General features: G+C 48.2%; 3 protein-coding genes across 4 annotated transcripts in view; 1 reads left to right on the forward strand and 2 right to left on the reverse strand.

Annotated features, from left to right (window-relative positions):
- Positions 1 to 23,427, reverse strand: part of LOC121651305 — a 543,600-nt gene that overhangs the window by 62,277 nt on the left and 457,896 nt on the right. The window lies entirely within an intron of this gene.
- Positions 577 to 11,567, reverse strand: ube2m (ubiquitin conjugating enzyme E2 M). Its single transcript, XM_042004062.1, has 6 exons — positions 11,266 to 11,567; positions 3,450 to 3,544; positions 3,339 to 3,377; positions 3,159 to 3,262; positions 2,489 to 2,552; positions 577 to 1,839 (listed from the first exon to the last, which is right to left on the reverse strand). The coding sequence occupies exons 1-6, from the start codon at positions 11,378 to 11,380 to the stop codon at positions 1,699 to 1,701; spliced, it is 558 nt and encodes a 185-aa protein (XP_041859996.1). The 5' UTR covers positions 11,381 to 11,567; the 3' UTR covers positions 577 to 1,698.
- Positions 17,368 to 23,427, forward strand: part of zgc:158376 (uncharacterized protein LOC100101643 homolog) — a 31,067-nt gene continuing 25,007 nt past the window's right edge. Inside the window, exons 1-2 of the mRNA XM_042003420.1 lie at positions 17,368 to 18,031; positions 21,099 to 21,299. Coding sequence (XP_041859354.1) covers positions 21,114 to 21,299 — 186 coding nt within the window. The 5' untranslated portion in view covers positions 17,368 to 18,031; positions 21,099 to 21,113. The remainder of the gene's footprint in view (positions 18,032 to 21,098; positions 21,300 to 23,427) is intronic.

Here is a 23,427-nt window from a genome sequence, read left to right on the forward strand (position 1 = left end):
TGAAACCCGGTGGTCTCCTTAGGGGATTATTTTATGAAGTGGTTTATATATATATATATATATATATATATATATATATATATATATATATATATATATATATATATATATATATATATATATATATATATATATATATATATATATATAACACAGTTATTATAAACTGGACTAATGTGGATCTGATGGATTTGACTACAACTAACTGGAAACTCAGGACTCAGGAAAAGTTCCAGGATCCAAATGCTGAGAGGATGAGAGGAAAGTGGATTTAAACGTAGTGGAACTCACAGAGAAACACCTTTGGAAAAAGTTGAATTCCTTTCCTTTTTAATTGATCCTTTCTTAGCTTTCATTTAATTCTTTACACAAATAAAAGAGTAAATAACTAAAACCAGAAATTTCTCATAATTTCTTTAGTTCTTTAATTTCTAAAATTAAAAAATAAAAAAAAAATTGTTATTAATTATGGTATTTCTTTACAGAAAATGGTTTAAACCGGATCATCTTAAAAGGGAAGCTAGTTCCTGCGTGAGCCTCGACTGGGTGGGAAAAGTTTCCGGAAGGTTGCAGCCGTGTGTTTGTTTTTTTGACGTCATTTCAACCATTTTCATCATTCAAGTTTATATTTTATTCAACATAAATCATATTGCAGTCAATGTGAACAGCCGGGTTTCCATATACACAATAAATCTGAACATTTTACGCCCTCCCCTCTGACCTGCTCACAACCCCCCCCAAAAAAAAATCAAATGCTGCCCCCCCCCGTTTACCCATCCGCCCTTTTAAACAAACACCCCCCACCCATCGACAGCCCCTCCCACCTGTTCAATGCCTCCCCCACTAACTTCCTGTGTGTGTAATTTAGCAGCAAACTCCAAACGGATCCGTTCCTTCGTCTCTTCGCCGCCGCGCCCCGTTTCACTTCCTCAAAGCATCATCAAGCCCCTCCCATGTGCATCAAGCCCCGCCCTCTCCACAGCATTTTAAGGCATGTTTGTTTCCTCATAAATGACAAGCCCCTCCTACTTTACAACTCCTCCTTTTAGTAAGGTGGAGTCACTCCTCCAGCACCTCCCCCTGATTTGACGGCATCACTTCAAGCTAAAAACAACATTTTTTTCTTTTTTTTTCTCTTTTTAACAAAAACTAAGGCGCAAGCAGAAGCGCCTGCTTCTGTTGCCATGACAACCAGTGAGCGACATCAGGATGCTGTTTGGAGTTTGCTGCTGGTTTGTGGCTGCGTCCCGAATGGATGGAGGCGCTGACATAGAGGAGGCGTGTCCTTCTGATCACCTGTCAGGTGCCACACACGCAAAATAAAAACAAAGAAAATTCCTGTGGGCATCATCATCTTCATCATCATCAGCGCTGTGAGGCTGACCTGATCAACATTCACTGACCACCTCCCCTATCCTCCTCCTCTTCCTCCTCTTTCCAGTCCAGACTGTGGTGTAGCCCCCCCCCCACCCACCCACCCCCGCGGTGTGTAAACAGCTGAATTATGTGTTGGAGAAGTAAAAGAGAGAAACATGGGGGAGGATGGGGGAAACAGAGAGGCTTGTTCGCGGCGTGCTGCTTCCTGTCGCTGCGGCTCCGTTTCCATGGACAGGACAGAGGGGGGGGAGAGGGGGAGGAAGGAGGGAGAGGAAGAGTACTGGAGGCGGTAAGATGTTTGGAGGATGACGGGATGCCGACTTATTTAAGACATCTCTCAAAGTAGGTGGCGCCGACGTATCCGCCCCTCAGGGAGCGATGGACGTTCTGCTCGAAGAGCCGCCGGTTCGTCTGCAGGACTTCTGCCGCCTCCTTGTTCAACGGGTCCTCTGGATTCGGCTCCTGGGGTGGGTAAAGGGGGCGGGGGGGTCCGTTAGTTCATCAGGAAAAGGTCTCATTCCTTATAAAATATCTAAACTCACAATATGAAAAGAGCGCGGTCCACAACCACCGCACATATGGTCATATACCTCTATTTCTTTTCTACAGAAAAACGTCTTTCAGTAAAAATACACAATTATTCTAACAGCAGCTGGTGGAGGTTAAAATCTAAAACTATGTCAACTCAACGTCATTTATAGAGCAATGCAAGAGTGGGATTCTCTACCAAAATATACAGCAAACAACATGTATAGTTTTAAAACACGCTTAGAGCGCATTATTTAAGAGGAAATTTTAGAAAAGGTATTTTGGTGTGTAATGAACCGATGGGCACTTTATGTTATTTAGTTTAATTTATGTTTCTATAATACTTTAAGTCAGGGGTGGCCGTCGGTCTTCCAGAGCCACAATCCTGCAAGGTTTTCCATGTTTCTCTGCTCCAACACACCTGACTTAAAGTTCCACGCCCACCGCCTCTACGGCCGCGTTCCCCGCCCTCCGTCTGCGTTCTACACCCTCCGCCTCTAGGGTCCTAACCTTACGCCTTTACCGCCTCGAACCTGAACCAGTTCTGAACTGGGAACCAGCTGTGAATGAAGGAAGGACTTACTAGAAATAGATACTGTAGACCGTAGATGATGGAGTTTATTGTCAACACAGGCTTCCAGTCCTCTCTGTGGACGAAAAGAGACAGTAAGGACCAGACAGAACCAAACAGGACCATACAGAACCAGACAGAACCAAATAGGACCAGGACCAGACAGAACCAAATAGGACCAGACAGAACAAAACAGGACCAAACAGAACCACACAGTACCAAACAGGACCATACAGAACCAGACAGAACCACACAGGACCACACAGGACCAGACAGGACCACACACGACCAGACAGAACCAGACAGAACAACACAGAACCAAACGGGACCAGACAGAACCAGACAGAACCACACAGGACCAGACAGAACCACACAGGACCATGCAGAACCAGACAGAACCACACAGGACCAGACAGGACCAGACAGAACCACACAGGACCAGACAGAACCACACAGGACCATGCAGAACCAGACAGAACCACACAGGACCAGACAGAACCAGACAGAACCACACAGGACCAGACAGAACCACACAGGACCATGCAGAACCAGACAGAACCACACAGGACCAGACTGGACCAGACAGAACAACACAGAACCAAATAGGACCAGACAGAACCAGACAGAACCAGGCTACCACTGGACACTGGACTTTCATGTCACACCAGAACTAGACTCTGACCTGAGGATGTTTAAGCAGACGTTTCCCTCCAGGTCGATGTTGGGGTGGTACACCATGGTCTCACACTTCACCTTGGGGGGGTCGTGGGGGTAACCCTGTCCTACCTGAAACACAGACGCTCACTGAGGGAGGGCTCATGCATCAGGTCTCATCCAGGTCCTGGTTCAGGTGAAATCTTACCTTAAAGCTGAAGACGAACTTCCCTCCTTTGTAAAAGCCCTGAAAGAAAGAAAGAGATGATCAGCTGCTCGTCTTCCTCCCCCTTCATCCCCTGAAGCTTGCTGGACCCACCTCGTCTGGAGAGATGATGAGTCTGAAGTTGAGCAGGTCGTCGTCATCGGGGAAGCTGATCTCACACGTCTTTGGAAGGTTCAGCTCATTGATATCTGAAACGCAAACAATCGGCATGATTGATCCACACAGGACCACACAGGACCAGACAGAACCACACGCGACCAGAAAGAACCAGACAGAACCACACAGGACCACACAGAACCAGACAGAACCAGACAGGACCACACACGACCAGACAGAACCAGATAGGACCAGACAGGACCACACAGAACCAGACAGGACCACACACGACCAGACAGAACCAGATAGGACCAGACAGGACCACACAGAACCAGACAGGACCACACACGACCAGACAGGACCAGACAGAACCACACAGGACCACACAGAACCACACAGAACCAGACAGAACAACACAGGACCATGCAGAACCAGACAGAACCACACAGGACCAGACAGGACCACACACGACCAGACAGGACCAGACAGAACCACACAGGACCACACAGAACCAGACAGAACCAGACAGGACCACACACGACCAGACAGGACCAGACAGAACCACACAGAACCACACAGGACCAGACAGAACCAGACAGGACCACACACGACCAGACAGAACCAGACAGAACCACACAGGACCACACAGAACCAGACAGGACCAGACAGAACCACACAGAACCAGACAGAACCACACAGGACCAGACAGAACCAGACAGGACCACACACGACCAGACAGGACCAGACAGAACCACACAGGACCAGACAGGACCACACAAGACCACTTCCAGATGAAATAATAATAATAAATTTTATTTGTAACGCACTTTACATTCCAAGGAATCTCAAAGTGCTACAAAGGATTTTAGTAACATACAAAACAAATCATGAAAATATAATAAACAATGTAAAGGATAAAAGAACAACTATTAAGTTTCACTGCAATCGTTCACAAATATTAAACCAAGATAAAAGTTAAAAACGAGCAAAGTGCTGGTTAGAAAAAAGCTTTTTTAAAAAGATAGGTTTTCAAGTTTCGTTTAAAGTCATTTAGAGACTGTGAGCCTCTCAGATGTTCTGGTAAGGCGTTCCAAAACCTTGGAGCAGCGGCTGAGAAGGCTCGATCACCCATGCTGCAAAGCTTAGTCCTGGGGGCACGGAGGGTGTTTGTATAGGCAGGCCGGAGGGTACGTGAAGGAGTGTGAGGCAAAAGAAGTTCCTGTAGGTAGGTAGGGGCATGTCCATGGATGCACTGGTAAGTGAGGAGAGAGACCTTGTATTCGATTCTAAACGAAACGGGAAGCCAGTGAAGAGATTTTAAGATGGGGGTGATGTGGTCTTGCTTTCGCACCCTCATCAGGATCCTGGCCGCGCTATTCTGAATGTATTGTAGTTTCTGAATGCTCTTGTCAGGGATCCCGATGAGGAGCGCATTGCAATAATCAAGTCTAGAGGAGACAAAAAGATGGACAAGCTTCTCTGCGTCCACCAGGGAAAGTGTTGAGCGAAGTTTTGCAATGTTCTTAAGATGAAAGAAAGAAATCTTACAGAGATATTTGATATGGGCGTCAAAAGCAAGGTGTGGATCCATCTTAATACCCAAGTTAGAAACAGATGTGGAAAGGTGTATCTTTTGCCCAGAGAAGGTGATGTTGGAGATGGTGGTGGAGGAGTGGAGCTGGTGTGCAGTACCCAAATGAATGGCTTCTGTTTTTGAGCTGTTTAACTGAAGAAAGTTCATCTTCATCCATGCCTCTATCTCCTCCAGGCAGGCAGTCAGGTTGGATAATGGTGAGGGAACAGAATGGGTAGGAGTCGTCTTGAGATAGAGCTGAGTATCGTCGGCATAGCACTGGAAAGATATACCATATTTGTAGATGATTTTACGGAGGGGTAGCATGTATATGGTAAAAAGAGTGGGACCAAGCACAGAGCCCTGGGGGGACACCACAAGTGACATTGTGTGTCATAGATTTTGAGTTCCCCAGCGCAACGTGTTCAGTTCTGTCTGTGAGATATGATGTGAACCAATTGAGGACTTGTCCTGAAAGTCCAATGGTGTGTTGCAAACGGTGGAGAAGAATGCTGTGGTCCACCGTATCAAAAGCAGCTGTTAGATCCAAAAGAATAAGTAATGATGGGGAACCATTATCTGCTGCCATCAGGAGATCGTTTGTAACCCTGACCAGTGCTGTTTCTGTGCTGTGGCCAGGGCGGAAACCAGACAGGAATTTATTCGGTGAAGTTGTGAGCTGGAATAAATGAGCGCCATGTTGCCGTGAAGAGAGAGGAATGCCAGCCGACAATGACGCTATTCTTGTCTGACGAGACGATATGTTGGTCAGAATTCAATAGAATCCAGCTTCCAGTGACCAGGAGTGCCAAGTCAAGGCCATCTGGGACAGGTAGGTGATCGGCTACACTCCCAAACTTTACCACAGATGTAATGTGGTCGTGTTCCAAGGTCTATAGCCACAGTCCAAAAAAATCACAAAAGAGAAGAAAAGTGCAACAAAAAACAAATAGCGGTCAAACAAAACACTGGTTAAAACCTAAATATTAAAATCACAAAACCTAAAATTCAGAGTTTTAAAATTTTAAAAGAAAGAAAACTTCATGCGGAGAAGCGGCGAGCAGACGACGCCAGCGCCCTCTCCTCACGGATTTGTGGAAACGTTCCCTCTTCATCCCAACACGGAGCACGTCAGCTGATCAGGTGGAGTCAAAACAAGCTTTCTGATTGGTTGATCAGCTGGAACAATGATGATCCATCCACCTATAGATCCATCCATCCATCCATCCATCCACCTATAGATCCATCCATCCATCCACCTATAGATCCATCCATCTATAGATCCATCCATCCATCTATAGATCAATCCATCCATCCACCTATAGATCCATCCATCCATCTATAGATCAATCCATCCATCCACCTATAGATCCATCCATCCATCCATCTATAGATCCATCCATCCATCTATAGATCAATCCATCCATCCACCTATAGATCCATCCATCCATCTATAGATCAATCCATCCATCCACCTATAGATCCATCCATCCATCTATAGATCAATCCATCCATTCACCTATAAGATCCCTCCATCCACCTATAAGATCCATCCATCCATCCATCCATCCATCCACCTATAGATCCATCCATCTATAGATCCATCCATCCATCCACCTATAAGATCCCTCCATCCATCCATCCATCCACCTATAGATCCATCCATCCACCTATAAGATCCCTCCATCCATCCATCCATCCATCCATCCACCTACAGATCCATCCATCCACCTATAAGATCCCTCCATCCATCCATCCACCTATAGATCCATCCATCCATCCACCTATAGATCCATCCATCCGTCCGTCCGCTCATCCATCTATCCATCCACCTATAGATCCATCCATCCGTCCGTCCGCTCATCCATCCATCCATCCCTCTAAATAAGAGCCAGTCTTAAAGCAGGTTTTTCTGTCTGTTGACAGTTTTAACATGATCTCTGCAGGTGGGAGTGCATCTCACCTGTGTGCAGGTAGAGTCATGACGTGAAGTAATTACACGTCAACATGAGAATAAGATCAGGCTGTTTAGTTTTGTAATAAGAGGGAACTATATAAACCTGTTCTAGAGAGGAGGGAACCTGGATCTGCTGCTGGGATCTGGTGCAGAATGACAATCCCCTAAATCACATATGTCAAACTGGTCCAGCAAAGGGCCGTGTGGCTGCAGGTTTTTGTTCCAACCAAGCAGCAGCACACCAGATTTGACTGATTCAATCAACTGATCTCAGTCTTCAGACAGCTGATTGGTCAAACTGTGTGCTCTTGGCTGGCTAGAACAAAAACCTGCAGCCACACGGCCCTTTGCTGGACCAGTTTGACATGCCTGCCCTAAATAATAAAATCTGAAATTTAATATAAAACAATTAAATGAAAAAATATATCAAACATTCACCGAGTACTTATAGAAAATAAACTGGATCTCCTAGGGTTGGTGGGAGCTGCGCCCCCCGGATGTACTGGTCGGGAACCAGCGGGTCCCTGGTTCAGATGTACTGGTAGGGAACTAGCAGGTCCCTGGTTCAGATGCACTGGTCGGGAACCAGTGGGTCCCTGGTCCCTGGTTCAGATGCAGTAGTCGGGAACCAGCGGGTCCCTGGTTCAGATGCACTGGTCGGGAACCAGCGGGTCCCTGGTTCAGATGCACTGGTCGGGAACCAGCGGGTCCCTGGTTCAGATGCAGTAGTCGGGAACCAGCGGGTCCCTGGTTCAGATGCACTGGTCGGGAACCAGCGGGTCCCTGGTCCCTGGTTCAGATGTACTGGTCGGGAACCAGCAGGTCCCTGGCCCCTGGTTCAGATGCACTGGTCGGGAACCAGCAGGTTCCTGGCCCCTGGTTCACATGTACTGGCCGGGAACCAGCAGGTCCCTGGTTCAGATGCACTGGTTGGGAACCAGCAGGTCCCTGGCCCCTGGTTCAGATGCACTAGTTGGGAACCAGCGGGTCCCTGGTTCAGATGCAGTAGTCGGGAACCAGCAGGTCCCTGATTCAGTTGCACTGGTCGGGAACCAGAGGGTGCCTGGCCCCTGGTTCAGATGCAGTAGTCGGGAACCAGCAGGTCCCTGATTCAGTTGCACTGGTCGGGAACCAGCAGGTCCCTGGTCTCTGGTTCAGTTGCACTGGTCTGGAACCAGAGGGTCCATGGTCTCTGGTTCAGATGCACTGGTCGGGAACCAGCGGGTCCCTGGTTCAGATGTACTGGTCGGGAACCAAAGGGTCCCTGGTCTCTGGTTCAGATGTACTGGTCGGGAACCAGCACGTCCCTGGTTCAGATGCACTGGTCGGGAACCAGCGGGTACCTGGTCTCTGGTTCAGATGTACTGGTCGGGAACCAGAGGGTCCCTGGTCTCTGGTTCAGATGCACTGGTCGGGAACCAGCGGGTCCCTGGTTCAGATGTACTGGTCGGGAACCAGCGGGTACCTGGTCTCTGGTTCAGATGCACTGGTCGGGAACCAGCGGGTCCCTGGTTCAGATGCACTGGTCGGGAACCAGCGGGTCCCTGGTTCAGATGTACTGGTCGGGAACCAGCACGTCCCTGGTTCAGATGCACTGGTCGGGAACCAGCGGGTCCCTGGTTCAGATGCAGTAGTCGGGAACCAGCGGGTCCCTGGTTCAGATGCACTGGTCGGGAACCAGCGGGTCCCTGGTTCAGATGTACTGGTCGGGAACCAGCACGTCCCTGGTTCAGATGCACTGGTCGGGAACCAGCGGGTCCCTGGTTCAGATGCAGTAGTCGGGAACCAGCGGGTCCCTGGTTCAGATGCAGTAGTCGGGAACCAGCGGGTCCCTGGTTCAGATGCACTGGTCGGGAACCAGCGGGTCCCTGGTCCCTGGTTCAGATGTACTGGTCGGGAACCAGCAGGTCCCTGGCCCCTGGTTCAGATGCACTGGTCGGGAACCAGCAGGTTCCTGGCCCCTGGTTCACATGTACTGGCCGGGAACCAGCAGGTCCCTGGTTCAGATGCACTGGTTGGGAACCAGCAGGTCCCTGGCCCCTGGTTCAGATGCACTAGTTGGGAACCAGCGGGTCCCTGGTTCAGATGCAGTAGTCGGGAACCAGCAGGTCCCTGATTCAGTTGCACTGGTCGGGAACCAGAGGGTGCCTGGCCCCTGGTTCAGATGCAGTAGTCGGGAACCAGCAGGTCCCTGATTCAGTTGCACTGGTCGGGAACCAGCAGGTCCCTGGTCTCTGGTTCAGTTGCACTGGTCTGGAACCAGAGGGTCCATGGTCTCTGGTTCAGATGCACTGGTCGGGAACCAGCGGGTCCCTGGTTCAGATGTACTGGTCGGGAACCAAAGGGTCCCTGGTCTCTGGTTCAGATGTACTGGTCGGGAACCAGCACGTCCCTGGTTCAGATGCACTGGTCGGGAACCAGCGGGTACCTGGTCTCTGGTTCAGATGTACTGGTCGGGAACCAGAGGGTCCCTGGTCTCTGGTTCAGATGCACTGGTCGGGAACCAGCGGGTCCCTGGTTCAGATGTACTGGTCGGGAACCAGCGGGTACCTGGTCTCTGGTTCAGATGCACTGGTCGGGAACCAGCGGGTCCCTGGTTCAGATGCACTGGTCGGGAACCAGCGGGTCCCTGGTTCAGATGTACTGGTCGGGAACCAGCACGTCCCTGGTTCAGATGCACTGGTCGGGAACCAGCGGGTCCCTGGTTCAGATGCAGTAGTCGGGAACCAGCGGGTCCCTGGTTCAGATGCACTGGTCGGGAACCAGCGGGTCCCTGGTTCAGATGTACTGGTCGGGAACCAGCACGTCCCTGGTTCAGATGCACTGGTCGGGAACCAGCGGGTCCCTGGTTCAGATGCAGTAGTCGGGAACCAGCGGGTCCCTGGTTCAGATGCACTGGTCGGGAACCAGCGGGTCCCTGGCCCCTGGTTCAGATGCACTAGTTGGGAACCAGCGGGTCCCTGATCACTGGTTCAGATGTACTGGTCGGGAACCAGCGGGTCCCTGGTCACTGGTTCAGATGTACTGGTCAGGAACCAGCGGTCGGGAACCAGCGGTCCCTGGTCACTGGTTCAGATGTACTGGTCGGGAACCAGCGGTCCCTGGTCACTGGTTCAGATGTACTGGTAGGGAACCAGCGGGTCCCTGGTCACTGGTTCAGATGTACTGGTCGGGAACCAGCGGGTCCCTGATCACTGGTTCAGATGTACTGGTCGGGAACCAGCGGGTCCCTGGTCACTGGTTCAGATGTACTGGTCGGGAACCAGCGGGTCCCTGGTCACTGGTTCAGATGTACTGGTCGGGAACCAGCGGGTTCAGAATAGATTAGATCAGTGAAGATAAATTTAGCAGAGTTTACTAAAATCCTGCAGGAGTCTTCTGATGGTGGATTCCATATTTACTGAGTTTTAGAGGAGATTTCTAAACATCAGCATGTACATCGTGTACCAGGAAAAGGTCAAATAATAATCAGGATATCAGTTTTAGGCCACATCACCCAGCCCTACCTGAGACTAATGAAGACCTGAGACTGAGGACCAGCTGGAGGCTCCGTAGAGACCATGATACCTTTCCCTGAACCGGACCACCAGAAACTCTGGATGTGAGATCAAAGGTAAGCTGGTCTGTTGGTCCCAGGAAGAGGACAGACTGCCTGTAGAATCGCCATGGATACAAAGAGAAAGCTCTTTTTGATGAAAGCTGCATCCAGGTGTGAGAGACTGAGCTGCTCAGGTAAAGCTGGGATGCTTCCAGGGAGCACCTGACAGGTGTGTCTGCCCTCCGCTGCCTCTGAAAGGAATGTGGTTACAATGGTGTTTTTATGAGTGACAGGAACGAGGACGGGATATTGAGCTCGTGAGCTACCTGTCAGTCCTCCTGACCTGAAGGAGTTGGCCCCAGTCATAGAGCTGACACAGCAGCTTGTTAGCTGGTTAAAAGCTGTTACCAGCCGGTAAAAACCTTCCCAGAAGAGCTGCCGTGTTCTGGATGTTCACCACTTCACAGCAACCAACATGTTCTGGGTTTAGAGCCAACAAAACGTCAAATAGCGGCTGCGTCTTAGTTTTGTTTTCAGATATAGCCGCAGCTAGTCGCCGTTAGCAAACAACACTTCAGGCTACAGCTAGCCTGCTAGCAGCTAGCCTGCGTGAGCTCCAAAAACAGCCGGCCTGGTCTCAGGGATCGAGGCAGGGTTTGCCCCTGGTTTATTGGTAGCTAGTGAGCCAGACGGCCGGGTGAGAGGCAGGGCAGCTGGGTGGGCACTGGGGACGTTACTAGCCTACCTTTCTGTATTCGAAGCTGGGCCGCGCTGGCTTTCTTTCCCCCGGCTCCGGCTCTGTTTCCTCCAGCAGATTCCTCGTCTTTCTTCTGCTGCTTCAGGGAAAACAGCTTAATCATTTTCACTTATTTGATAATTTTGTGGCTAAACTTTGCGTCCCTTTGTTGTGCGCGCCCCGTCTGTGCCGTTTGTGAATGTTGGGAGAGTCAGATCGGTCCTAACAGCACCGTAACGTGGATGGAGCCGGTGCGTCTCAACTAATCACACTGAAGAGAGCAGCTAGCCGCGCAGCTAGCCTAGCCTGTTAGCTAGCGGAGGGTCGGGAGGGGGAGGGTTTCTCCTTTTCTGTTTCTATGCTGTCCAGCACGGTGGCGGCAGAATGATGGTTGGGCTGCTGTGTTGTTCACGTTTGCTTTGCCAAGAGGAGCTTTAAGGGTATAAGGCTCCTCTTGATAATTTAAGTTTTATTCTTTATTTTTTCAATTTCTCTGTTGCTGATTTTACATATTTATGCTGGACAAAAGGGTTACCTGCAACTTCTTTAAGAAAACAAACATGACAGTCATCAGAATCGGGTAAAAAAAAAAACACAGACAAGCTGTAGGAAAGACATCAGTCGCACACGAATGACTATTAAAATAAATGGGTTATCTATTCTTACTTATTACTATCTACTTGTGTGAATTGCTTTTAAGTCTTAAGACTTATTTTGACTGAGGCAGACTGATAACTACACAAGTCTGGACTCACAATATAATGTGTTCTTACAGAAAATCCATGGCAAATAAATAAAATTTTGATTTCAATTCATGGAAAATAATGGCTTTCTATCACTATTTGTTAACTATCCCAAGACTTACTCCCTACATATACACAATAAATCAGACAAACACCCTTTGTTTTCCAAATGCATTTAATACCTAAAAGAATTCCTTTACAATAAAACTCGACTAGATCAGCATATCTAGCCATTTCTTTTCTCTGCTATCCTTGAATACAGTCTTCACCATGGTATGCTGTGCTGCATGGGGATGCTCCAATCGCTCAGAGAAAGGCGTGCGTATGTATGGCTTCCCCAAAGACAGGGACAGAAGGAAAATATGGATGGCCAAAGTCAGCAGGATACATCTGACCACCATCAGGGACTGTGAAAACAAAAAATATGTGAAGTAATCATATTAAAACAAAGCATTTACACATTTTCAAAGACCATATCATTGGGAAGTTTAATATTTTTAAAATAAACACAGAGAACACATCACAGGGAGATTTATATGGTTGAGGTTGCAGAATGTAGAAAAAAAGACAGGAAACAACACTTAAAAGTGGCCAAACAGGAAGGTGAAGAAGAACAGTATCCCAGTTAACGTCAGGCAACCCCAGAACTGCTGAAAGTTCTTCAGGACAATGCTGCACGAGGGAAGAGTGATATACTTCCCTTAAGCATCTCTCTGCTTCTCTGCTCTCATCCTGCACACTGGGAGAGTGCTGAGTGCTGTCTAGTGCAGCAAATGCATTCAAGTACAATCAGCCACTTATTTTGTGTATATTTTGTTAAGTTCTTAAGGTTAACATGTTTGTTACATTTAACAGGTTTTATAGTTGCAAAGACTGTAAACATATATACTAAGAGTATTGTGCTATCTAATACTGTGCATCACTGCTTCTTGACCACACAGCACCAAGTGAAGGTAACTGATATACACTGATAATACAAGATAATTAATATATAATAGTATAATATATAGTGAATATATAAGACTGAACTTTTCACCCTGCAATATCAAATGACAGCCCTAATATTGTATAATTGTATGGGCTGTACTATTCGACAAAACAGCTCACTTTCTAGTTATTATGTAAAATGAACGGTGTAATTATTGGCCTGGTCTTTAGTGTTAAATGTGTGAAATGCGGTGGTCACACATTATGACCCACATACAGAATCATCTTCATATCTTTGTCCATAATTCCACAGCCTTATAAATATATTAAAATTAAATAAAAATGTAACTACAATTGCTCTCCCTACACATTAACCTCGCTATCAACGACGTTGGATCAATTTATATTGACGAACAGAATTCATCAGCCTGTGGCATCTGCTGCTATCAGTGTGCTAGCATAAACTTTTATCGGTTTATAATCTCTAAATATGTTAATCTAGACGGTGACAATCCGCCAACATATTTAATTACTCATGTCAAGTTGATTTAGATGCACAACTGATATGGAAATATGACTATTAAAACATCTTACCTTGAAGAAGTGTAGCTCCGACAATCTGTTCCATTGAAATACATTGACCGTCGCTTAGCTTTTGCTAACTTCCGGGAACTTTTGAGGGGCTCCATACGCCGCCATTGCTGTGAAAAAACTGAACCATTGCAGTGAACGGAGATGGCGCCACTCTCTCTCTAGAGGCACACTACCTACTACTACCTTGAAGTTGTTTTTTGCTTCCAGTTCATGAGAACTATTTTCTTTGCAATGCAGAAGGCAGTGAGGAGCATGTGTGTTCATGTCCATGTTAATCTCACCCAGTAAGTAAAGAGTGGGGCAAACTGGAATTGTACATTTGAGCCATGAAGTCTTTGCAAACCTAAAGCCAGAATTTTTGTACCTCTGCAGAATAAATGGTAAGTTTGTTATTTCCAGATCCTCACAAAGTGCTTGGTCTAGATCTGACTTTGGCCCATCTAACGGGTGAGATCTACTGTAACCTAACCCGGCCCGGTGCTGCGCTGCAGACTGAAGCTTGGAGATGTTTGATGAGCTGAGCTATAAAATATCTTCATCCAGTCCATAAATGATGATCCAAATCTGAAGTTGTGTAAAGTTGCTAATAAAAATTGTCCAGTTTATTCTGTCAGAGGCTTTTTCTGCATCTAATGTTTCCAAATCCTCGATGGTGGAGTATCTACGACATTAATTAGTCTGTGTGTGTTTATGGAGGATTGTCGACCCTTTCTGAACCCAGTTTGGTGGGATGTATAATGGAGGGGTTATCGGGTCTAATCATCTAGAAGGACTGGCCATGTCCTGCAGTCTTCTATGGCAGGTGAAAAAACTTGTTATTTCCTCGTGATATTCTCTAACGGGTCTTTAAAATAGGCTATAGTCTATCTATTTATTTATAATTGATCAGTTAAATATTTCTCAGATCTGTCTGCATGTTCAAAGTTCTCCAAGCGAAGTCTTTATACCAGGAACTGTGTTTTCTTATCACTTATTTCGTGTAACTCCAGCTTAGCCCGTCGTATTCTGTTTAATATGCGGAGGCACTGCAGGCTCCTCTGGTGATTTCATTTCAGCTTCTGACTCTGATTCTCTGCCGTCTCTTTGTGTTTCTTATAAGATAAACAGCAGATTATTTCAGTACTGTTTTTCTGAACTCTTGCTGATCAGAGAATTGCTGACTAAACGGAGTCTAATCTGGAATAAAGAGCGGTGAACTGATGAGGAGAATCTTCCGGTTCACAGATTAAAACATTTTTTATATGTATTTTTTAACTAACTTTTGTGTTGATTTGAACTGAAATCTGTTTTATTCGATATGAATGAAATCAGCTGAAGTGAATGAAAGCAGTAGAATTAGTTTTATTTTTTATGATTTTATTTATTTTAGTTTTGGAGCAGTGTGTGCTATCTGACATGTGCTGGAAGGAGGACCTGTAAAATCCCTCCTTTATACATCTCAGGTGCAGCAGCCTCTGGGTGAGGGCTTGTGCGTAGGAAGAGAGACTTGTCCAGCAGTGGCGATTGCTTAGCATCCAGAACTGTCCTCTCAGGTCAGAGTCTCCTCTCCAGGGACATTTCTCAGGACTTTTCCACACCGTGTCTCTCGGTGTTGGCCCTGTGATGGACTGGTGACCTGTCCAGGTGGTCGCGGCTGGTGTAGACTTCAGCTCCCCGCAAGCTGCACTGGAATGAAGAGGCTTAGAAAATGAATGCATCGTTAATGAATGTGCTTATTTACTTTTGTTCAGAAGATTGTCCAAACAAGAGCCAAATGGCAGCCATCAAGGACCACAAAAGATCTAAAGGTGACTTTGAACATGTATCAGTTTGACACATTTACTTATTTGGAGTTGAACTCTGATCATGTAATGAATGTCTTCAGGCTTAAAATAGTTTCTCTGAGGTCTTTAATCTAGTTTCACTGCCATCATATAAAATCCTGGGTGAGGTCTGGTCTGTTTTCCAGGTTTTTCCCTCCAATCTGTGCAACACCAACAATTTTTACAATTCTTTTCATCCATCCATCCATCCATCCATCCATCCATCCATCCATCCATCCATCCATCCATCCATCCATCCATCCATCCATCCATCCATTTTCTTCCACTTATCCAGAGTCGGGTCGCAGGGGCAGCTGTCTAAGCAGGGAAACCCAGACTTCCCTCTCCCCGGCCACATTCACCAGCTCATCCAGAGGGATCCCGAGGCGTTCCCAGGCCAGCCGAGAGATGTAGTCCATCCAGCGTGCCCAGAACACCTCACCAGGAGGCGTCCAGGAGGCATCCTAACCAGATGCCCGAGCCACCTCATCTGGCTCCTCTCGATGTGGAGGAGAAGCGGCTCTACTCTGATCCCCTCCCGGATCACCGAGCTTCTCACCCTATCTCTAAGGGAGAGCCCGGCCACCCTGCGGAGGAAACTCATTTCGGCCGCTTGTATTCTTGTTCTCGTTCTTTCGGTTACTACCCACAGCTCATGACCATAGGTGAGGGTAGGAACGTAGATCGACCGGTAAATCGAGAGCTTTGTCTTTTGGCTCAGCTCCTTCTTCATCACGACAGACCGATGCAGAGTCCACATCACTGCAGACGCCGCACCGATCCACCTGTCCATCTCCCGCTCCATCCTTCCCTCACTCGTGAACAAGACCCCGAGATACGTGAGCTCCTCCACTTGGGGCAGGACCCTATTGCAGACCCAGAGAGAGCACTCCATCCTTTTCCGGCTGAGGACCATGGTCTCGGACTTGGAGGTGCTGATTCTCATTCCAGCTGCTTCACACTCGGCTGCGAATCGCTCCAGTGAGAGCTGAAGATCACGTCCCGATGAAGCCAAGAGAACCACATCATCCACAAAGAGCAGAGACCCAATCCTGAGGCCACTGAACCGGATCCCCTCAACACCTCGGCTGCACCTAGAAATTCTGTCCATAAAAGTTATGAACAAAATCGGTGACAAAGGGCAGCCTTGGTGGAGTCCAACCCTCACTGGAAACGATTCTGATTTACTGCCGGCAATGCGGATCAAGCTCTGACACCGGTCATACAGGGACCGGACAGCTCGTACAAGCGAGTCCGGCACTTCATACTCCCGGAGTACCCCCACAGGAGTCCCCGGGGGAACATGGTTGAATGCCTTCTCCAAGTCCACAAAGCACATGTAGATTGGTTGAGCAAACTCCCATGCCCCCTCAAAGACCCCAAAGAGGGTGTAGAGCTGGTCCACTGTTCCACGACGGGGACGAAAACCACACTGCTCCTCTTCAATCCCAGGTTCGACTATCCGACAGACCCTCCTCTCCAGCACCCCTGAACAGACCTCTGAACCCCGGAGCCCTGCCACTGAGGAGCTTTTAACCACCTCAGCAACCTCAGCCCCAGAGATGGGAGAGCCCACACCAGGCTCCCCAGACTCTGCTTCCTTGCTGGAAGATTGAGGAGGTCTAATATTGTCATATTTTTAAATGCAAACTTTAAAGAATTAAAATCAATTTAAAATGTAATAATTATGAGTCATTTAAATCTGTGCACAGTTTAATTTTGAACACATTTAATGTGTATTTAGGATTTTGTGATTCTTATTTTTATAAAGAGCTTTCAATATAGTATGTTTATTAAAATGATTTATAATTAGTTTTTATTTTCTGAATTTCTGTTTTAATTTAGTGTTAAAAGACACAACAAACCCCTTAATTTAATTTAATTTAATTTAAAGCTACACGTCCCAGACCGCCTTTCAACACTGACGGTCGCTGACGTCATCACGCAGAGGCGGGGCGCGCATGCTTTGCTGCCCATATTTTATTTACTACATCTATTTATTTATTTATTTTATTTTATTTTTCCCGTCTCCCTCCGAAGCTGAAGCGGCGCGCGGCGTTTGCGGTCACCGGTGTGATGTAATCAATGCGGAGGTTAGACATGTCACGGGCGACCGGCTGACTGACATCACGCATCCAAATCACGCACAGCACAAAACAAGGCGCCACACAACAGACGCGAGAACAATAGCCGCGCGCTGCGCTTTTAGTCCCGACCTGGATCCACGCTACCGAGCGGGGCCTAGTTCCTGCGGAGGGTTATACGTGACCGTGGACCTACAAGCAGAGCTTCAGGGAGAACGAGCCGTTTGTGCGCGTGTTTGTGTGTTTTGAAGCCTCGCGGGAGGAAGAGAGGAACGTGTTGAGGGGAGAGCGAGGCAGACTCGCACCGCAGAGAGAGAGAGAGAGAGAGAGAGAGGGGAGTGAATGGGCACGACTCAGTCTGTAGCACTGCGCCCTTCACTTTATCGATATCGATCAGTTTGGTAATAGAGACTTTTCGACCCCGCGCGGGTCCGTGAGGCTGGCCCGGGAGCTAGCCGGAGCAGCGGAGCCACCACGATGGGGCGCGTGTGAAGCAGCCTGGAGCTAACTGCAGCCTGGTGGAGGAACAAACAAGGAAGCGCCGAGCTGAAGCTAACGTCGGCTAACTGCTGGCCAGTATTCATTCTGATGAGCGAACGAGGAGCATGCAAGCAGATAGGAAGAGGTGAGAGGCCACAGCGTGGCGCGTGTGTCCGTGCAGGTGGAGGTGTATAACACCGACGGCTCCTCGTGAACGCGGTCTAATGAAAGAGGAAGCAGCCGCAGGGGGCGGACAGGCAGCTAGCCCGCTAACACGTTAGCATGCTTATGGCTGTCCTTTACACCAGGTGTCAGGGTGATGGGGAGGGACAGGGTGTCATTACAGATGTGTGACTGTTTAATTAACACCACGAATCGCGTGTAATGGCTGTAGGTGTCGGTGCACGAGCTCGTGCGGAGCAAATGTAGGTGACTGAGACGTGCTAGCTGTTAGCCGCTACCTGCTAGTGATGCGCATCTTCATTATTCCTGCCTGCTAACTGGTGCTAGCTAGCCCCAAAGAGTTCAGATGATCAGTCAGATCGATTCATCTGTTGGTGATTTTATAGAACAGCTGATCTGAAGGCTGTTTAAAATTTTCCACAAATAAATAAATAAATTAAGGCGCTAACGCACTAATCCAGATTTTCAGGCTTCTGTTTGTTTTCAGTCCAGATTTTAATTCCTGTCATACATGACAAAGGAAAGCAGCAAACAGTCACCCTGACACCTCCGAATATTCTGGAATATCCTGAAAGGCTTAGATTACAACTGCCTGCCTGAAATGCTGGTTTCTAGTGGAGCAATCCTCTGAATGAGCTGCCAGGCTGATCAGCGCTGACTCTCATCCGATCTGCTTCTTCTGGTCCATGTTTCACGCTGACAGACTCGCCTTTACGTTCCACTGGGACGAATAAGCTTCCCTTGTCTTTAGGCTTTAGTTTAGGAGTGTCTGTTTCTGGTGGCTCGAAACCAGAGTGCAGCTGCAGTCAGGTGGAGGGTAGAAGTCAGGTTCCTCTTACAGTTAGTGCCATTAAACCACAGAAGAAGAGAGGGGGTGTGTCTGCAGCCTGAAGGGGGTGTAACTAAAACTAGACCCTTCCAGAAAGATGGCAGTCTGCAGAGCTGAGCAGGCGGCACCTGGACGGTGGATTAGTTTGGTGGTTTATCCTGCGCCCGGCTCGGCTGAGGCTGCAGATGGATCCACGCAGACAGGAAGCTGAGCTCAAACCAGACGTTGGAGTTGAGCTGGTTTCATCCAGGTGGACAGACGTGGTCCTCACGGTGGCCGTCGGTAACTAACGGCGACATGCTGCAGATGTTCACCCACCACTTCGTCGTCGGCTGCCAACGAGTCAGGAACCCTGAACAAGCTGGACGTGTTCCTGATAAAATCCACGTTCAGTGGAAGCACGGCGCAGCACGAAGAGGCTGCAGTTTCCTAAGGGGTTTTAGTCAGGATGGCGGTCCTGATGCCACCAACGGGCTGCAGCCGGGCTTCAATGAGGAGAAGCTCATTAATACGTAACAGCTGAGATAAAGCAGAACTTCAGGTTTATTTTCTTTCTTTTTGCTGTAAAACAACTTCTGATTGGTCCGTTCGTCACAGCGGAGACCGGACTTCAGTTCCGTTGATGGATCATGTCGGGAGTATTCTTTGTCTCTGGGAATATCGGGTGCGACCTCTTTACTCGGGGCAGAGATGGGGACTCGAGTCTGGGACTCGGGTTGCACTTAAGTTGGATTTCCAGCGACTTGAGACTCGACTTGGGACATGACTTCGGACTCGACTTGAGACTTGACTTGGGACATGACTTCGGACTCGACTTGAGACTAGACTTGGACTCGACTTGGACTCGACTTGGACTTGCGGTTTAAAGCTCTTATTTTCCCCTGATCTTCTCTGTCTGTGGCCGTCTCTCCAGACGTCAAGCTGACATAACGTCACGCAGACACGCCCACCGAGCACACGCAACCAATCAGAACATTGACAGCACCGGTGAACACAGCTGTAGCATCGCTGTAACTTGTGTATTAAAAACAAAATAAAAAAGGACCAGTATAAGAGCAGCAAACTGGACCGGCTGTGGTGTAAAAACCCAGGATGCTGGATGCACCACATCCACCTTAAAACACACCTGGAGAGGTTCGTCGCTGTAATGTTAATGCTAATGTTAGCACGTATGCTAGCAACAAGCTTAGAGGGCCAGCGGTGTAAACATTAGCCTGTTGCTACCGATCATGTGACCTCCTCAGACCAGCTCCACTGGCTGAACGAGGCTTTTACTGACCAGTTTCCATTAACTGGAAGGATCACGTTAAACTGGGACCCGACCCGCTGGAAACAAGCTGGTTTTACTGGGTCCGTCTGGCAGAAAAGTGCAGCTGCTGCTGATGTAGGAATGTGAGGAATATTTACACCTGCAAGTGTTGGATCCTAATGAATTAAAATGTTGAGTTTTTATTCATTTTAAAGAGTGAAATGGATCTTTTGTGTCCTCGTCTCATGCAGGCATTTCAGGCCGTTTTAATACGAAGGTCTTTGTGGTGCAGCAGCACCAGCTGTGGAGACACCTGTCCTGCATGTTTACCTGCTGCAGCACACCTGAGTCACATCCTGAGTGGCTGGTTAAGCGGCCTGTGCAGAACTTGTCAAGCTGTCATGTGGATCAGGTGTGTTGCTGCAGGGAAACTAAACCTGCAGGACAGGTGGTGATCCTGCACCGCAGGGCCTCCTCTCTACATCCAGGAAGCAGGTCAGAAGAACTGCAGCATTACTACTCCACAGTTCTCTGTGGGTCCACATGGATCCTGGTCCACGTTAAAGACTTGTGGATGAGTCGTGGTTAGAACGTATTGACTGAATAAACCTCCAGGTTTCAGCTGCGGATCGGAGCTGGAGCTGAAAGCTGCTGGATGAAGACTGAGGACAGGTTTTACTTGGGTTAAAATGCAGCAGCAGGCGTCGCACGGCGGACTACTCCGTACCACCAGCAGTGACTTGGACTTGAGGTCAGAGACTTGTGAACATCTCTGTCTTGGGGAAATGCTTTACCCGGGTAACGCTGGTTTTCCTAAAATCCTGGTCTAAATGTTCTGGTGAGGTCCTCTCTGAGGAGGGCCGACTGATGAACCGTTAACAGAGCCATGCTTGGACGTTTGCTCCTCAGGTGTGTCCGTGATGATGCTGACAGGTGTGTCTGTGTGTCCAGCTGACTTGTTCGGGGATGTCTGGCAGTAAGGCGCTGGGCGGGGGGGCTGGCGGCGGGGCGAGGCGCAGGAGGACTCGGTGCCGGCGCTGCCAGGCCTGCATGAGGACCGAGTGTGGAGAGTGTCACTTCTGTAAGGACATGAAGAAGTTCGGAGGGCCCGGCCGGATGAAGCAGTCCTGCCTCCTGAGACAGTGCACGGCGGTGAGACACACACACACACACACACACGAGCAGGTGACTGACAGGCATGCAGCAGCTTGGTGCAAATGGAGGAGGGGTTCTCAGAAAAGGTTCCCGGTGGGGGGGCTTTATTTACCCCCCAGGAATCCAGGATCCAGGATCCAGTACGGGTTCAGGCAGTTGAAGCAGTTTGACCCGGGGTCCTGCAGGGGGCGCTGCATGTGCTCCCTGCTGACCCCCATGTTCCTGCAAAGCTGAGCAAAGTGGTGAGAAAATTCCTTTTGACCCTCAGAGGTCCAGGGTTGAGCTGGACTAGCTCTAGACCGGTTTACCTGCCTTACTGGGCTTTATTCCTCCAGCTCAGCCTCATGTGGGATTTTACATGTATGTTTTCATCCTGAACTCCTGCATCAACACGCTGGACCCAAATTCACACAGACACGTAAAGTCCTGGAAAAGTTTGCTTTCTTGTGTGAAAACCACAAACAGGCTCAAGCAGCCGTTTTTATAAGAATATAAAGAGCTGGTCTAAAAACTTGTGTCCAAATTTAGTAAACAAAGTTGTAAACAACTAGCAGCAAATGTCTCAGGAGGCTTTATTTACTATTTACAAACCAGAAGAGGAGTTGTTCCAGTCCAGAAACCGGTTCCTGTTCAGTGGAAGACAGAGAGGACGTCTCTGGTCGGACACGTCTCGGGTCGGACACGTCTCGGGTCGGACACGTCTCGGGTGTGTTAGTCCTCCTTTCCAGCAGGTGCATATGCGCCATGTTGTGATTTTTTAGTTGTAGTGAACTTTTCCACCAATAGGAAAGGAGGCGAGTCCTTCGAACCGTTTCACGGTTTCTTCCTGGACAAGCCGTGAGGGTGATACAACCGGTGGTCCTCGCCGTGCTGGTTTCTGCTGCTTCTGTACAACTGGAAGCAGCTGAGGTCAAGAAGAGTTCTCGATGCTGACCTTACGGATGGTGCTTGGTTAGACTTCATGAAAACACCTTGTAGATGGATCATCTGTCTGCTCAAAGCACGGTGGAGGACCTCCAGAGTCATGACCTGGTGCTTCAGACCAGCGATACGCCGTCCCAGGTCCTTCATTCATGGATGAAAGCTGTGAAACAGTCTGAGGGACGGAGAACTCTCACCACCACACCCTCATGTCCTGGTCCAGAATCATCCCCTCACCGACGGCGGGGACTGGACTGTCCCCTCACCGACGGCGGGGTCTGGACTGTCCCCTCACCGATGGTGGGGACTGGACTGTCCCCTTGCAGGCTGCCAGCTGCAGCCCTTCAGCAGCTACTCCAAACATCAACACCAGCGGGTGTCGACTGCTGCACATTTATTTGTGCAGCAGTCGACATAAAAACATCTTACTGGCTGCACAAGTAAACAAGTGGACATAAAACTTATCAAATCAAGTCAGAGTTTATGATTAGATTTTATTTTAGTTTTGTAGTCGAAGCAGAACGGCATCTTTGTCCCCGTCTTCCCCCACAGGACATGGTACGACTGGTCCATGTAGTTCTGGTAATAAACAGCTTCAGGGACTGATGCTCCTCCAGCCGCTGTTCCCACTCCTCAGTAAGAACAGCAGCTATTGGCTGTCCTACAAGTGGCTAATGAGCATCATCAGCCTGGTACATGTAGCTGTAATGGATGCTGTTATAAAGAGGGACGTAGTGGGAAAGACAAACTGTTTAAAAAAAGACAACCTAAAAATGTTTAGAACAGCAAAATAAATTAATAAAAATAATTCTTCAATATTTTCTAAATCTTTTAGTTTTAAGTGTTTTTTTTTTTTTTTTTTTTTTTTTTAACTTGTCTTGTCCAGCATCGTTGCAAACAGAATGATTGTCTGGCTGCTGTCTGGTGCTGGGCAATTTTACTCTATCAAGCAGGGATTTATACTACATGTATAAAGTCCCTCTTGATGACATGAAAAACTTTATTAAATCAGACTCTTAATGCTGGACTCGACCGGAGGGGACAGAGAGAGAGAGAGATAGAAAAGAAAGTAGAGAGAAGAGGGAGGGGAGAGAGAGGGACAGAAAGGGTGTGGGGAGTGCGGGTGGGGACTTAAAACATTATACAGAAAACCATGTAATCCATACTACTTGCAACATATATAGCTAAGATCATCCTGGCCAGT

This window comes from Melanotaenia boesemani, chromosome 2, assembly GCF_017639745.1.
Source record: "Melanotaenia boesemani isolate fMelBoe1 chromosome 2, fMelBoe1.pri, whole genome shotgun sequence".
Classification (NCBI taxonomy): domain Eukaryota; kingdom Metazoa; phylum Chordata; class Actinopteri; order Atheriniformes; family Melanotaeniidae; genus Melanotaenia; species Melanotaenia boesemani.

Coding starts and splice junctions, on each gene's coding strand:
- ube2m (XM_042004062.1), bottom strand. CDS start 11,380: ATGATTAAGCTGTTTTCCCTGAAGCAGCAGAAGAAAGACGAGGAATCT. Junction 2,553..3,158: donor GTCTGCTTAAACATCCTCAG/GTCAGAGTCTAG, acceptor TTTCGTCCACAG/AGAGGACTGGAAGCCTGTGT. Junction 1,840..2,488: donor GTCTACAGTATCTATTTCTA/GTAAGTCCTTCC, acceptor TACCCACCCCAG/GAGCCGAATCCAGAGGACCC.